Raw genomic sequence first — 16117 nt, forward strand, 5'->3', positions numbered from 1 at the left:
TGTAATTTTCTTGCATCCTGGAACTACTGTTTGCTAATGTTGTCCATCATCAATATGAACTGCAGTGGGCTTAGAGCTGAACCCTGATGCACACCCACTCCCACTGGGAACCCATCCTAGAGTCCAAATGCTATTCTTACTTGAGTCATTAAGTCACTGTATGTAGCCTGCACAATTTCTACCAATGTTTATGGTACTTCAAATCATCACAACACTGACCACATCATTTTTCTTGGGACTATGTCATCTGCTTTCTCCAGGTCTAGGAATGCCCATTTGGACTCTCTCCTTATCTCTAGCTTCCTGCCAACCATCCGGCTCACTGCAAACATTGGGTCAGTTGTGCTGCATCCTGATCTAAATCTGAACTGCTCATCTCGCGTCTTACTTTCTACTACTATTCATATTCATTTATCAGTCACCCTCTCTAGGACTTTCATGCAGTGTGACAGGAGTGTGATACTGCTCTACTGACCACGGTTTTGAATGTACTCTCTATTTTTGTACACTGGCACTAGTATACTTACTCTCCAATCATCTGAAATTTGCCTTTCTCTCCAAACTGGTATGAGTACTCTCAGGAGCTGTTCCTACTCTGTCTCACCAAACATCATTATATCTGCTGTGACCTCATCTGAGCCTGCTGCTTTCCGGGACTTCAGTTTCCTAAATGCTGTTATTACTTCTTCTAGGGTGGGCTTCTTTTTTTTTCATAGTAGGCTCTGTCTGAGGCAGTACAGCTTCTGAGGGGTTTGCTTCATTCAGTAGCTGCTGGAAGTACTCCTTCTGTCTGCCTTTGAAGTCATGTGGGCTGGTGAGCAGGTTGTTGCTGGCATCCCTTATGAAGGGTGTCTGACTATATTCTTTATCTTTCTGTCTTTGCCTTGCAACCTGATAGTTTCTTTGAGCCTTGTGCTGAGACACTTTCCAGAAGCTGGTAGAGTGCCTCTGGTGCCTTGTTCTTTCTTTTGCTTAGCCTGTTTGTTAGCCGACCAGTATTCCTTTGTAGCCTGATCCATCTTTTCCACCTCTCACTATTTCCTGTACTCCTTCCTTTTGATGACTTCCTGGACTTCTGCATTCTACCATCAGCTTTCCTTATGTACCTTGCTTCCATGTCCAACTCAGCTATATATCTGTTCTATAATCCTCCCACATCCTGTTTTGAGGTGCTGTCATTCTTCTCCGCCTATTTCATCTTCTTACAGAGGTGCTAGAGCCCTGAGTACTTACTCAAACTCCTGTGCTTTTTCTCTAGTCAACTTCCAGGTCTTCAGCTTGGTCTCTGTTGACCTTAGAGCCTTCTCTGACCACTGCTTGCAGCTGATTGTGGCAGTCAGTGGTATATGCTGTGGACTGACTGTTTCACTGGGGTGACTTTCCAGTCACTGATTCTATCCCAGTGCCCCTTTCTTTGCCAGGAGGAAGTCTACCAGAGTTGAATGCTGGCTACTCTTGTATGTGATCTTGTGACTGGTTTCTCTTGCTGAACCATGTTTTGGCTACCAGCAAGCCATTTGCCAGAAAGAAGTGTAGCATGGCCTCTCATCCTTTATTCCTGTTGCCCCATCCTTGTAGACCAAGGCATTTAAAGCATAACATGTGCATGCCATTAATTTCTTATTCATATTGTACTTAAGTTTAAACACACTACTAAATTTGAATTTGAATGTCCGCTAGAGAGTCTTAATACCTTGCCTGCTAATGTTCTCAAATCCTGGAAAGACTTGAAACCAGCTCCAGAACCATAGAGGGATAAAGCCCTTACTGCTACCCAGACAACCCAAGTTCAGTTACCTGCTTGGGAGGAATGGTGTGCCCATGGTTGAGGTAGTGGGTCAGAGAAGGAGGCATACTGTAACAGTCCCTCGGGAGGGACAGAATTACACAGTAATCCTGTGGACTAGTTTTCAGGCCACCAAACCACAGTCTGTAGGTACCCCTCATTAGGGAGTGCATTGGATCTTGCACTTTCAGGGGAAGAGTATTATGGATTCCTCCAGTGATGTGAATTGCTCATCCCCTGCCCAGGGCATGGAGTTAAACCATTCAAATCTCTGTATAGCCAGAATGCCAATGAAGATGCAAGTAGCTCTCATGTCTCCCTGAAGGATAGCCCATTGTTATAACTCACCTCTGTAGTTCTGGGGATTCCCCTCAGTGGAGGAATGAATAGACTTGAGTCCGTTTGGGGAAAAAAGTTAATGGCTGACAAGCATAAGGGCAAAAAGAATGTATAAAAAAGTCCTAGAAAAACTTGTAGGAGAGGTATAACCCAGGGTTGATGTGTTGAAAGCACATTTCATAGTACTTCCTCTTTGTAGATGAAAATCCTTGTGCCCAACCTTCTGTGTCACATCTGTAGTTTTCACAAAAAATAAAACCTCTTTTTTGGGTTGTCAAATAATTGGCCTTCTAATCTTCATTCTGAGTCGGTGTTCATACTCAGAGAAGCTGTCATTGTCATAAAAGTTTTCCTGTTCTGAGTAATACAATGGGGAAGGTGACCTTGGCCTTTGCTACAGGACATAGCTAGGATGGGAGTGTCTGATGACCTTCGATGATGATTATGGATGCTGAGATGATCCTTTGCCTGATGCCCTAGGATATTTTTTATCTGTGGGTATTGTGGGAGTCTCTGCCTGGCTGATTGTGGCAGCTTCATCAGTCAGAAGTAGTTTTATGTAAAATGCCTGGACCTGGATTATTGCTTTCATCGATTTTTTGTATCCAGAAAGATGCCACTAGATAAGGCTAAGAAGATTGCTCTTTCCCATTTTAAAACCTGCAGGAGTTTTATGAAAACTCCCCAGAGTTTTTGTCTTGCGTTCCTTCATCTTCACTCTTAGTTAGAAGCTGAAACCACCTGATGATTGCTAATCTGTTAACACCTGTTCTTTCAGCAGTTGCCATTGTACTGATTTAAAGTAGATGCAATAGCCAGTTATGCTGGTACAGAGAGATAATGCCCTGATTGTAACCCAGGTACCAGAGTTTAACTGGCAGTTCAGATTCCTGTTAGAGCTGGAATGAAGGAGGCGAGGAATGACTATGCTTAAGTTTGCTCACCCTTCCTGGGGGGGGGGGGCGGCGTAGATGTCTCTGGGTACGCTTCATGATAAAATGTACCTTTGGAGGCAAGAGATCTGCTACAAGGAGGTGGGGCTTTGAATACACTCCACATGGAGGCATAAATGTCATTTGCAAGCCCCGTGCATGCCACCATTTGGATGCTGCAGATATGCTCAAGGGAACCAGTAGATAAGCATAAAAAATCCCTAAAAGCCACCAAAACATAAGAACATTAGCCTTCTTATGCAATCAGTACAGTGCCTGAGTGACAGTTTGTGTTTGACTATCACACTCTGGTAGTAGAGGACTGGTTGATAGAGGAGAACTTGATGGCTGGTAGGCAGAGGGTGGAAAAAAAGTTGATGTAATTATCAGATATGGAGATACAATTTTGATATTCTTTTTGCCTTTACCGGAGTCTCTTTCTTTTCTTCCATCAATTAGAGCAATTTATTATCAGTTGATTGACTGTTTTTTATACCTAGAATATGTTTCAGGGTTCTTATACATTACAATAATTAGATATTTTAAAGTGTTTATAACATGCACACCATTTATAGTTTATAAGTGGATTTAACTGTTCAGGCAGTCAAGACGATTTGTAATGTAGTCAAGTTGCATAAGGTTTGATACCAATATTTCACAGAGTTTTATCAGTTTGTGGTTTGTTGACCATTTTTCTCTTAAGAGTTTGACAGTTGCTTTCTTCCCCTGCAGAAGCATTTTTTTATACTAAACTTTAACTTTATATTGTCTTGCTTTTACAAAGATGTCATATGCTTTTAGTGTGTTAACATTGTGTTAGCTGCATTTTAATTAAGTTAGCAATGATGGATCGCTATTAAATTGCAGTGTTCTTTCATTTTAGCAATCTGCCATCCCAACCAATTCCGCTGTGTCAGTGGGCAGTGCATACTAGATAAACAACAGTGCGACTCCTTCCAAGACTGCAATGATGGTTCTGATGAAATACTCTGTGGTAAACAAGTCTTAAGTGATATTCTGTAACCTCAGAAGTACTGTCGCACAAAGCCTGCACACATTAAACTAATGCATATAACACTCATTACTGTAGTACTTTGATCAGTTTACAATATGTTTCAGTAGTTTATATGAGTAAAATGTATGCTGTCATTCAGTCACAAGTTTACATATGCACAAAAAATGACGCAAGTTACTTGTTTGCTGTTTGGAAAACATGCAAACAGCTCTGAGATTTGGTTATATTTAAAGTCATTTGAAGGCAGTAGTAGTACAAGGGTCCAACAGTCCTGGTTTTGACATACTCTCTTTACAGCTGAAGCAGTGTTTACGGACTCCCTCTTTAGAAGAACGTTTTTGATTTTGAGAGCAATTTAAGCGTTGAGCTTGAATGGTGTTGACATATTTTATTCAGTAAAGGTTTTAAATCACTGAAAAAGCACACTTTGTTTTGTGTTCTAAACATGGAAAACAGGGATGTGTATTATGTCTTGCAGTACATTGATTAACTATTCACTGATCTCATTTAAGTGCTCGAGACCTATTTTATAATCATTGTATCTTATTGGCAAACTCTGTAGCTGGAAGGGAAGTTTCAAAAGCGTTTATTAAACTTTTGAAATGAAGTGGTCTGAGTACATGGTCTTTGGGGTATTTTTCACTGGAATGGTGAGAGAAAGTGAGTTTGAACTTTTAACTTTAACTGACTCAAGCTTATAACTCCTTTTTGTATGCTTCCAGTTCACACCCATACCTCCTTATGGCATCCAGAACTTTTTTGGGGTTTGGTTTCTCTAAGAGAGTTGCCAGCTAATAACAGGCAGAATTAGCAAGGGCAAGGAGTTATAAACAAAATGACACTAAGATTGTTAGTCCAGGATGACTTGCAGTGGAGAAAAAAATCTTTGCCACTTATTGTTCATATTTTCATTGTTTATGTTCATATTTCCATAACTGAGAGACCTACGTGTTATTGAATGTATGGTGTGAAACAGCTTGTAGGAGAAATGACAACTCATCATCAATTCTAGTTTATATCACACTGTGCTGAAAATATTAGGAATTTTGAAATTAAGCAGCATTTTCATATGTACTTAATACTTCAAAAAACAATTGACCTAAACCAGTGTATGACATAAGTGAAACCACAGATGATGATGATGAAGACTGATTTTTGCACTGTAAGTTGCACATCTTGAGAGATATTCAGTGTTTGTTTTGCTAATTGTACAATTACATGTTTTCATATTTCTGTAAATATCTCAATAAACAAGGACACTTATAGAGGAATTAATTTCATGTGAAAGTGTATGTCTGGTTAACAAAAATGTACTAATTATGTGTCGAAGTTGTACAGTTTGCAAGGTGTGAAAATTTGTGACAATTTAGAAAAATATAATTTGGGGTTTATGTGCATTATAAGATATGACAGTAAAATGCTATGACTATTGACTTGGTAAAGAATACTTACTGGTAATTGTGCTATTTGTGCAGTTTTAATAGCTCTTATTCACAAAATATTTACATTTGTTTATCTTATGCATTTTAAGTTTATTTTTCAGAAAATGCTCTGGAACTTAAGGCGTGTATAGTCTGCTGCAGGTGTGACATTTCACACAACATAGGTGTTAATGAGTTAAAGGGGTAATTTGAAAGATAGTTTTAAATCATTGGAGAAATGAAGGGATAAGACTGTAATGTTGGTTTTCCAAGAGTAGCAGAGTAGTTTACCATGGTCAAGTATCAAAAGGCTTAGTTAATTCAATAAAATGGCTACAGTTAGCTTTCCTGTTTCCATGTTTAGTAGAAGAAAGTTGCAAGTGAAAACTAAGATTCTGCTGTTTTTACAAAGGAGTCCATAGTTACTGATGTATATGGAGAATTATGATAAAGTAGTCCTTTCTAAAAAGCTTGGATCAGTGGTCTCAAACCCAAATGACTTGAGGGTCAAGTGATGATGATTCACAAATACACACACAGTGCTTCCTTTGCCAAGTAATTCACACCTAGTATAAAGAGGTGTGACGTACTCTGCAACCAAAACAAGTAGTATGAGATATTGCTGCTGGCCAACCAGTTTCATATACTGTTTATTCCTTGAGCTGAAAACAGCACAACAACAGAAATACTTGTATTCCAAATTCTTTTGCTATTGGCCTGTTTTGTGCTCTAGGAAGTCTCTCGTTAGTTCCACTGTTAAGCCAATGAGAAAAGAGCTCCAACAGGCAATCTGAACCATAAACATAGTAAAGACAAACATCTGTCACTGTAATTCAGATGGATAAGCAGTGGAGAAGAGGGCTAGATTGGGGCAAAGGTTTGCACGCTAGACTGAATGTGGCAGTGGGCTGCTCTTCTGGCCTGCAAGGCAGATGTTTGAGACACCTGCCTTAGAGGGTGCAGAAGAGAAATGGTTTGGTATTGAAGAGGGTTGCTTATGAAATGGAGTATTTGCAGCAAATTTGTTTAGGTCATAAAAAGATACTTCAGTTAATGATGTATTGATTGGGCTTTGCAGTAACGGTGTTACTTGCCTTTAGAAGCTTAGGTCTCATGGCCTTATACCAAACACAGCTATAGATTTGTATTCTTTTTATCAAAAGATGTACATCTTGTATTGTAACCCACTGAAAGGAAAATATTAAGTGTTATTGTGTAGCAAGGTGAAAGACAGGACGGTTCTTCCTTTTATATTAACCAAGTCTGTGATATCTTCATACCTTTCTCTTACTTTCTAGTTTAAAATTTGATGCTGCAGTGTTACTGCAGACCTCATTGGTAACCACCTGTGCTTAATAAGTTTTGGTCTTCATAGTGTGTGTGGCCCAATGCTAGTACCGTAAATGCAGGTATAAACAAGCCTGCTTTTTACTATATGATCTTTTTCTAAAAAAGCAATTTACATTTTTCTGGGATTGTTTCACTAGACTGTATCCAGCATCTAAACTGTATAATTTATAACCATATCAGCTAATAAGTATTTCCATTTTAGATCTGAGAAGGCAGCATTGCAGGTGTTCAGCTTCCGGAAAACTGGACAAGACTTGAAAAGTCTTGCACTGTAAGACTTAAGTATTTAAGTCATTCCACTCAGTAAATTATTTTATACTGTGTTGGTTACCATGGAACGTTTTTCACACCAGATAGACTTGCTTCTTTTTCTTCAAAAAATTAAATGATCTTGTAAAGTATGCACAAGAAGGACTTGTTTCTTTATCTTCAAAAATTAAATGGTTTTGTAAAGTGTGCACAAGAAGCTTTTTTGTAGTTTTCCTTTATCCATGTTATCATTGTTTGAGCAAAAATGCAAATAATTAATATGTTAATTTCCAAAAAACTAAAAAAATTGAGAAAAAAAAACAGCTTGAACACTATCAACTTCTAAATAATCATTAACATGAAGCCTCAAAATTTTATGTGCACACCTTGACCCTTCTAAGTATCCCCTGCCTTGCTCACTCATACAGTTTATTCCTGCCATCACTTGGGCAAGTCATTTCATCAGACTCTTGGCCATTTACTTTTACCTTCTTTCTTATCTGTTTTTATTATTGCATGCCAGTTTTTTCTGTTTTTTATATCTTAACCCCCTCTTACACTGTCAGTTAAGGTAGCCCAATATATGTCTACAAAGCTCTGATGGTTGTTACCCTGTTCTCTCCATGTCACTGCTAGTTGTAATGTGCAAGAGGGTCAGTCTTAAGATTTCAGATGGACTGGGGTGGGTCATGCTGCTTTATTTCTTGACCTCCGTTTATTCAATCTGGTCTAAATATTTCATCTGGGGGATTCATTTATAAACAAATTTCTGCCTCTGACTCCTGTCTGTCATGATCTCCTTTTACATCTGCCCTGTTAACAGCACCCTCCATTCTGATAGTGTTGGTGCCACTTTAGTTTTCCAACATTGCGTTCACTTTTTTTTTCTAGTGAGTTGGCACCTCGGTGTTCATGAAAATCAACTCCCAATCATTAGCGGACCGGAGTTCCGCTGTGGCGACCCCTAACCAGGAAAAGCCAAAAGACAACAACAACATAGTGAACAGTAAATGCCTGGCATATACACTCCAAACTCGTACCAGTCTTGGGCCTAAATAAATTATGTAGCTCTTCCATAACCCATATACATTCACCCCTAGCATCATCCAGCATCTGCTGCAGGGCATTTTTAAATTCCTTTAGTAATGAACATGCCCTAAAAATATGTAGTCTGTTCCCCTGTCTCCGGTATCACACCTCTAACATGCTCTTTGACTGTTGGAAACTTTCTTCCTAATCTTGCTCAAGAGTAAAATGCTTGAATGCTAAACATTTCCAGATGGATATCCTGAACTTTCTTAACTTTGTGAAAATCCTCAGATGAGACACCACTCTTAACAACTGTTTCATTATCATGTATATATTCAGTATCTTCTATCATTCCCTGTTAACATTTTCTAGTACTGCATTCCACAGTAATGGTAATGCCTTGCAGGACTTAGCAGTTACCACTTTTCACTCACTTCCCTCCTGCTTGACTCCTTTATTAACTTAACCTAATATTTTACCTCTTCTACCCTGGTCATGCACTTTGATTTCTTTACCTTTTGTATTAAAACAGAGTATCCTAAATGTAGTCCCTGTGTGATGTAGAATCTTACTTGATCCTCTTCGTCTCAATTTTTGAATGCTTCTGTCCCCTGAATACTTTGATACTGTCTACCTTTTGTGCTCCTGTTGGCAGAAACTCCTCTTATCAATTTTTTATCTGTTAGAGTGAGCACATTGTGGGTGCAGTTTCTATTAACATCTAATGCGCTCTGACTTTTTCCCTCCCTCTGTGTCTCCTCAAAGAACATATCTATCCAGTCCATCTGCACAGAACACACAGAATCCAAGGATCATTGCTTTCCAGATTGCTTGACATGATTACATTTCTAATTTAGCACTAAAGAATAATAGTACCTGCCAGTAAAGGGAAGTAGTCAACGCTCTATTAGCTTTAGAAGTTGGACTTTGTCCCAGGCCACTCTGGACTGTTGCCCATCAAAGATGGTCTTTCACTTACTGATTTGTCTTTATGTACTTACGGGGCTATACCCACAACATTTGGGCTACATATAACAGATGAAGTTGTACAAATAACTGGAGGGCTTGAACAGTTTGATCGAAAGCTAAAATTATACCTCTCCACTTCTGGAGGTGAGGCTGCCTTTGGCTAGCATTTCATACATTTATTTCATTGACTTTTCTACTGTTTCCTTTTGCCATATCCCCTCAAGTATTTCAGTTTCTTATGCTTACGTTAAAAGGGAAATTTCTTCTAAGATCTGATCACCCTTGCCTTTGTCATATTTAATTTTGTATTCCGAGATCCTTCCAAACTCATTAAGAATGGCGACTAGCGTAGGAATATCTTTGAGGGTGAGTTAAGGTTGTCTGTAAACAGAACTATCTACTCCCATTCCTCACATTGAACTCCCTGATCACTCTCATCAGGAGCTCTAATTATTTTTTAAACACCTTTATTGAATTATCACTTGTGACATAGGCAAATTTACATTTATACAAAAGTAATCAAACTGTATTAACAGTCAACATTAACAAACATTATACTTCACATATATTGCTACATATCATATAAGCTAAGCATCATTACATAAATTATTCAATTCCTGACCCTTTTTTAACAAGAAAAATGTCTATTAAACCATCACTTATAACATAAGCAATCATACATTTATATAAATGAAAACAAACCTCACCAACACAATCCTAGTTGCAAGCATTTTACGTCACAAACCATACTTACACACTCCCAGTTGCAAACATTATACATCACTTATCTACCCAGTCATTTTCAGTCAAACATTACATAACTCATTTAAGTCCTGCTTTCTTTTAAACCACATTCCTCCCCTGTATGAATTGTTCCCACAATTCCCACCTTTTCCTATCCAGTTTGCTCCTACCCTTTTCTAAAGATCTCATTTCCAGTTATTTTAAGTCTATTAGTGTATTCACTATTTGTAATATAGATGGTTTAGATTCTGATTTCCATTTTCTAGTAATTGCTGTTTTGACAGCCACCATAAGTAGACACAGCAAGGCCTTGCCATGTCTAGGCAATTCTAATTCTGTGTCATAGGTCAGAAAAATCATTTCCTTCATCACACCAATCTGCCCACCCAGAATCTCCAACAGTGCATCCTGCAGGGAATCCTTAAAGTTTGCCAACCCACCGCACTCCCAGAAAATATGTTCTAAGTACCTCTTTCTTCCCCATCACACCTCCAACATTTGCTGTTTACCTGAGGAAAATACTCTGGAGTCTACTTGGGGTATAACATTATCTATGTAAACATTTCCAACCAAATATCCTAAATCTTTATAGATTTTGTTGCATAATTGGGAGACCTACATGTATCCTAACATTGTGAATTGCTTATCCAATCTCTCTTCCCAATCCTTTCTAACCTCCTCTGATTGATTCTTATATTTGTCATGCAATATTTTATATGCTCTACTAATTATTAATTTTTTAATGGCAGCTTCTGTTCTAGATTCTACTAAAAACTTTACTAGTGCTGGTCTTTCATTTAAGACCCCCCTTTATTTCTTTATCGTTGTCTATACTTTGATGTCAATCCTTGATAGGAAAGGCTATCTCTAACCTGCAGTCAAAATAAGTTTGCGGCCTCTTCCCATTCTACCACCTTTCCCTCTCTAGTTATTTGCTCCCAATACCTTGGTTCTTTTGCCAGTTTTCTCCAATGAATTCCAGCCCCCTCTTGCCTATTGTCTATATCCCTAATTGCAGTCATCCCTATTGGCAGAATCTCCATTTTCCATTCCCATGTTGGCTTAGTTCTTGGAATACTGTCTGCTACTTTATGGGTATAATATTCTGTATTATTGTTGTTTTCCTTAAAGGCCTGCATCCCAAATCCCAGTATCTCCTCCTTTCTTGAGCTTTCCCCCTGTTTCAACATTGTCCTTTTCTACTTTGAATTATAGTTGTCTGCTTGTGGTATGTATAGGAGCCTTAACTGTGTAGCCCCTTCATATTGGGTAATCCCAGTCTGCCCTGTTCTACTGGAAGAATCATCTTATCCCACGTGACTCTTGCTGTCTTCCCCACCAAAATAAAGTCCTTCATCGCTTTATTAATTGCTATCCACAACTTCTCCTCTGGTTGATAAAAATATGCGTGATCTGTGCATAAGACTAAAAGGACTAAAAGCATTTGACTGTATCTAAATATCCATATAACAAAGCTTCCATTATCTCAGTTTTTTTATTACATTTTGTTTAGTCTCTTCCCACATATCCTTAGCTGCCACACCAGAATCATTTTTAATCTATACTCCTAAATACTTAATTTTATCATGTCTCCATAATGAAGGATATTGCTGAACCAATTCATGTGTGGGTTGCATCATTTACCGTTATTGCCTTTGTTTTAGCTTCATTAATTTTGTATCCCGAAAAGATTTGAAACTGTCTCAAAATGTTCCATAACACTGTAATGTCTCTTTCTGGTTTTGTCAGGTGTAAAATAATATCTGCAAATAGAGCCAGCTTTTCTTGACTACCATACCAATTATATCCTTGAATTTCTGAATCCCTTATGCTCTGCCAGTGGTTCTAAATATAATACAAATAAAGGGGAAAGAGGACACCCCTTCCTGGTTCCTCTGCTTAAGCAGAAATTATGAGAGAGGATGCCACCCACTTTATTTTTCACCTCTGATCCCTCATATATCCTCCTAATCAACCTTATAATTTCTTCAGGAAATGCAAATACTTCCATTGTCCTGCTCATAAAGTCCAGCTCACTCCTGTCAAATGCTTTCTCTGCATCAAGGCCCACCAACCACAGTGGTATTTTCTTACATTCTGCTTCCCTGTGGATCATCAGTGTCCTGTTAATGTTGTCAAATGTTTGCCTCCCCTCCACAAAAAACACATTAATCCATGTGTCACTTTTGTCATTATTTTTGCCATTATAGACACGAACACTTTATAGTAATAGTTTAGCATTGAAAGTGGCCTGAGTGAAGCTGGGTCTGATAGATCTATACTATTTTTGGCATTACAACTACCACACCTGTCATCCGGGATGTTGACACTTCTCCTTTTAAAATACTGTTAAAACCTTCCAGATCTTTGTCATTTTTCCCTCCTAGCTTTCAAACTTTCACAGGAATATCATCTATTCCTGAGAACTTTCCTGTAGATTGGTTATGCTTCACAATTTTTATCTCATCACCTCCATTCCTGCTAGTAATTGAGCCTTATCAGCCTCTAGCCTTGGCATATTTAATTCTTCCATAAACATTTCCATTTTTATATTTTCTTGGTTTCCATATTTCTCTGCTTTATACAGACTTTCATAGAATTTCCAAAATATTTCTAGTGTCTCTACAAGATCTCTTGTTGCCTTCCTTGTTATAGGATCCCTAAGCTTGGTGACAGCCCTTTCTGTTGCCTGAGTCGTTGTGCTAAACATTTTTTTTGCTGTATTGTTATCAAAAAGCAGTTGTTTAATACCAATCTTTTGAAACTTGCACATATTATTGAGATAATCCCTTACTTTCTGCTTAGCATTCTGCAGTTGATCCTCCTCTTGATGTTCTTCGTGTTTCACTGTTGCAGTCATTACATTTGGGTTATCTGCTTGCAGGTAGCCCTCAGTCGGCCTGATGAACAAAGTCTTGGGTCCTGCGTCAGTTGCTGTCCCTTCTTCCATGCCGTCAGGTCATCAGGGGTATAAAACATGCAGCCGATGCCATTACATCAGTCTTTCTTGCCGTGCGGTGCCCGAAGCAGAAGCAGTTCGCAAGTGCCGGTCAGCCGACTCCTGAAATTTTCATTTTCGAGTTTCAGAACCAAAGTCTTCAACTAAAGCTAAGAACCCCGTTGGGGAAACTTTTTCTTGCTCCTTACCGATGTCAGTAAAAATTAATAATTGCATTACTTGTGGAAAGCAAATACCTCAAAGATTTTCATTCGTACTGTATTCCTTGCCTAGACCCTGACCATGATGTACCTTGCTGTTGGTTTTGTGCTTTATTTAATCAGCGCACTGTCGTCAGTATATTTACGCCTCTAAATATTTCGGTTCTCTGTTCAATTATCCAGAAATGTCGTCGGTAAGCCATCTGACTACCGGGATTCTGAAAAAATGCAAAGATAAAGACATACAGGCCGCCGAGGTCCAAAACTGCCGACGATGCTTCTCCTAAGCCAGTCGCCAGTTCGCCGGTACTCAGTAAGGTGCTTTTGCAGCCCCTGATACCTGCTACTTCTGATTCGCAGGCCTCTGCTGAGACCCATTCTGAGTCTGGTATGCCGCGTGTTGCTTCAGCTATGGAATCCGCGGATGTCTGTACCTTGGATGGGTCCAGAGCCGCTGTGCAGGCACCGGCTTCTGAGGGTGTATTCAGGCCTACGGACTTGCATATTAAATCGATGCCTCCTCCTTTACCTAGGCCTAAATCTCGATCCATGCCTAAAAAAATGACACCCAGGCCACATCCTCAGGCCTCTATGCCTAAAAAACAAATGATAAGAATGGCTGAAGATCTAATAACTCTAATCAGGGGTAGCCACCCCCCCCCCCTTCTAAGAGGCCTAGGACTGAAGTTGATTATGAATCTTCTGATCAGGATTCTTTTTTTTCTGATTCTTCTGATGATCTGGATTTGCCCTTACCTACTTATGAAGATTCTGATGCAGAGGACTTTATTCCCTCTGCTTCCCCTCCTGAGGATTTTTCTTTTGGGGAAACCTTGCATACTCTAAAGGAGCATTTCCACTGGGAAAGCCAGGATTTTTCTGATTCAAAAAAGAGGCTTAGGGATTTCCTTCTCCTACCTCAGCATAGGCCTTTAGCTATTCCTCCTGTACTAGAAATTGTTGTTTATGCTTTTTCTGAGTGTAGTGTGGCCCCTGATTCCCTGCCTTCTACTCCCAGAAAACCTGACATACTACAGGGTCCCTGAGTCCCACAAGTTCCTTTTAAAAAATCCTATTGCAGATCCAGAGACAATTTCACAGGGGCCCAAGGGCATTAAGGGGTTCTACTGCAAAAAATCCTACCCCTTCTGATAGCGACTCCAGGGCGCTGGTAAGATGGGGGTAAGAAGGTTTACACTTCTGCAACCTTGGCCATTAGGGCTTTAAACTGCCAGTTTCATATGTTAAAGTATCAGCAGCATGTTATTGGACTGCTTAAACAGAAAATTATGTTGATTCCTGACTGTGTGGAAAATAATTACAGGATTTAATGCATTCTGTCGAACAAGTTGGAAAACATACTTTGCAGTGTGGTTTTGATTCATTAGAGGCCTCTTGCAGGGCTGCTGTTAATGGGCCTGTGCTCAGAAGGCATGCTTGGTTTAAGGAGCAATCTTTGCCTGATCATGTTAAAGCTAAATTGTTGGATGCTCCTTTAAATCAGGGCCACCTGTTTGGCAACAAGGCTGAGGAAGTTCTTAAAAAGATGGAAGATAAAGCTAAATCTATGCAAATTGTTAAAGATTTTTTACAAGTTCAGACTCCTAGATTTAGTAGGCACTGGCCCTCTAAGAATTGGTCCTTTCCAGCCCCTTCCAGGTCTTCTCAAGCCAAACCCAGACACAGCAAAATCCCCAGGTTTCAGTCCCAGGGGACTCTCGGAACTAAGCAGTGTGGGGGCCTCCACTTCCAAATCTGAGAATAAGACTCCCCCCTATGGTAAACTGTCTCAATGACTTCCTTTTAAAAATTCCAAGCACTTATCAACTGACTGCCCCTTTGGGGGGAAGATTTCTCTTCATGCAAAGAATTGGGAACTCATTACCCAGGACAAATGGGTTTTAAATATAGTGTCCCAGGGATACAGATTTCACTTCCACACATTGCCAACACCAAGTGGGTGGCTGGACCTACCCCCAAATCAGTGGGCAGAGGCCCAAAACAAGTACTTTCTCTTAAGCATGGGGGCTATTCAACTGGTACCAGAAGAGGAAAAGGGACAAGGTTTCTACTCTAGACTTTTTTCCTGGTACCCAGAAAAGACAATTAATGGCATCCTATCATGGACCTGTCTACTCTAAACACCTTTTTGGAGATTCCAAAATTCAAGATGCTGACTCTTCAATTACTTCCTATGCTAGGCAAAGATGCCTGGTTGGCAACACTAGATTTAAAAGAAGCATACCTCACATCCCAATCAGGGAATCTTGCAGAAGATACCTATGCTTCAAAGCAGGCTACACGCACTATCAGTTCTCTGCACTGCCCTTTGGCTTATCTACTGCACCCAGGGTAGTCACAAAGTGGCGTAGCTCCAGTTATTGCATTGTGCAGGCAAAGAAATATTCAAATATACCCATACCTGAATGATTGTCTAATTCAGGCAGAAAGCCAGGACATACTTTTGAATCATCTGGCCTTTGTAAAAAGGGTTCTAATTTGTCTGGGGTACACAATAAACAAAAAGAAATCACGCCTGGTACCCTGTCAACAAATTATATTCCTGGGAGCAGGATTGAATACAACTTCCCAGATGGCTTACCTCACACCAGAAAAGCAAATTCATTTGACAACCTACTTCAAACAAGTGGCCACAAAAACCCTGCTTATCTGCAAGACAAATACTGCAAGCCTTGGGGTTCATGGCCTCCTGCATTCTTCTAATTCCATATGCAAGACTGCATATGAGGAAACTACAGTGGTATCTAAAAAGCCTATGGTGTCAACATTCTCAAGACCTAAAAACAATGATTCCTATCATACCTTGCCTACGCCCAGAGTTCCTTTGGTGGGCAGAGGCCTGCCACCAAAACAAGGACTACTTGTCACACCACTCCCTGCCGCCCAAACCCTAACAACAGATGCATCAGACTATTATGGGGGGCTCACCTGGTAGGGAAGTGAATTCAGGGCAAATGGAACCCAAGTCAAATGCACCTGCATATCAATCAAAAAGAAATGTTAGCTGTACAGAATGTTCTGACAGCCTTCAAGGACCACATTCTTCCAGGACAACTAATGGTAAAGATGGACAACACCCCTATTATGTGGTACATAAACAAGC

General features: G+C 39.7%; 1 protein-coding gene across 1 annotated transcript in view; it reads left to right on the top strand.

Annotated features, from left to right (window-relative positions):
* LRP5 (LDL receptor related protein 5) overlaps positions 1-16117 on the top strand; it is a 1224287-nt gene that overhangs the window by 1150205 nt on the left and 57965 nt on the right. The window contains exon 18 of the mRNA XM_044065976.1: positions 3941-4051. Within this exon, the coding sequence (XP_043921911.1) occupies positions 3941-4051 (111 nt within the window). The remainder of the gene's footprint in view (positions 1-3940; positions 4052-16117) is intronic.

The sequence above is a fragment of the Protopterus annectens genome, chromosome 3.part0 (assembly GCF_019279795.1).
Source record: "Protopterus annectens isolate FY-2018-M chromosome 3.part0, PAN1.0, whole genome shotgun sequence".
NCBI lineage: Eukaryota > Metazoa > Chordata > Ceratodontiformes > Protopteridae > Protopterus > Protopterus annectens.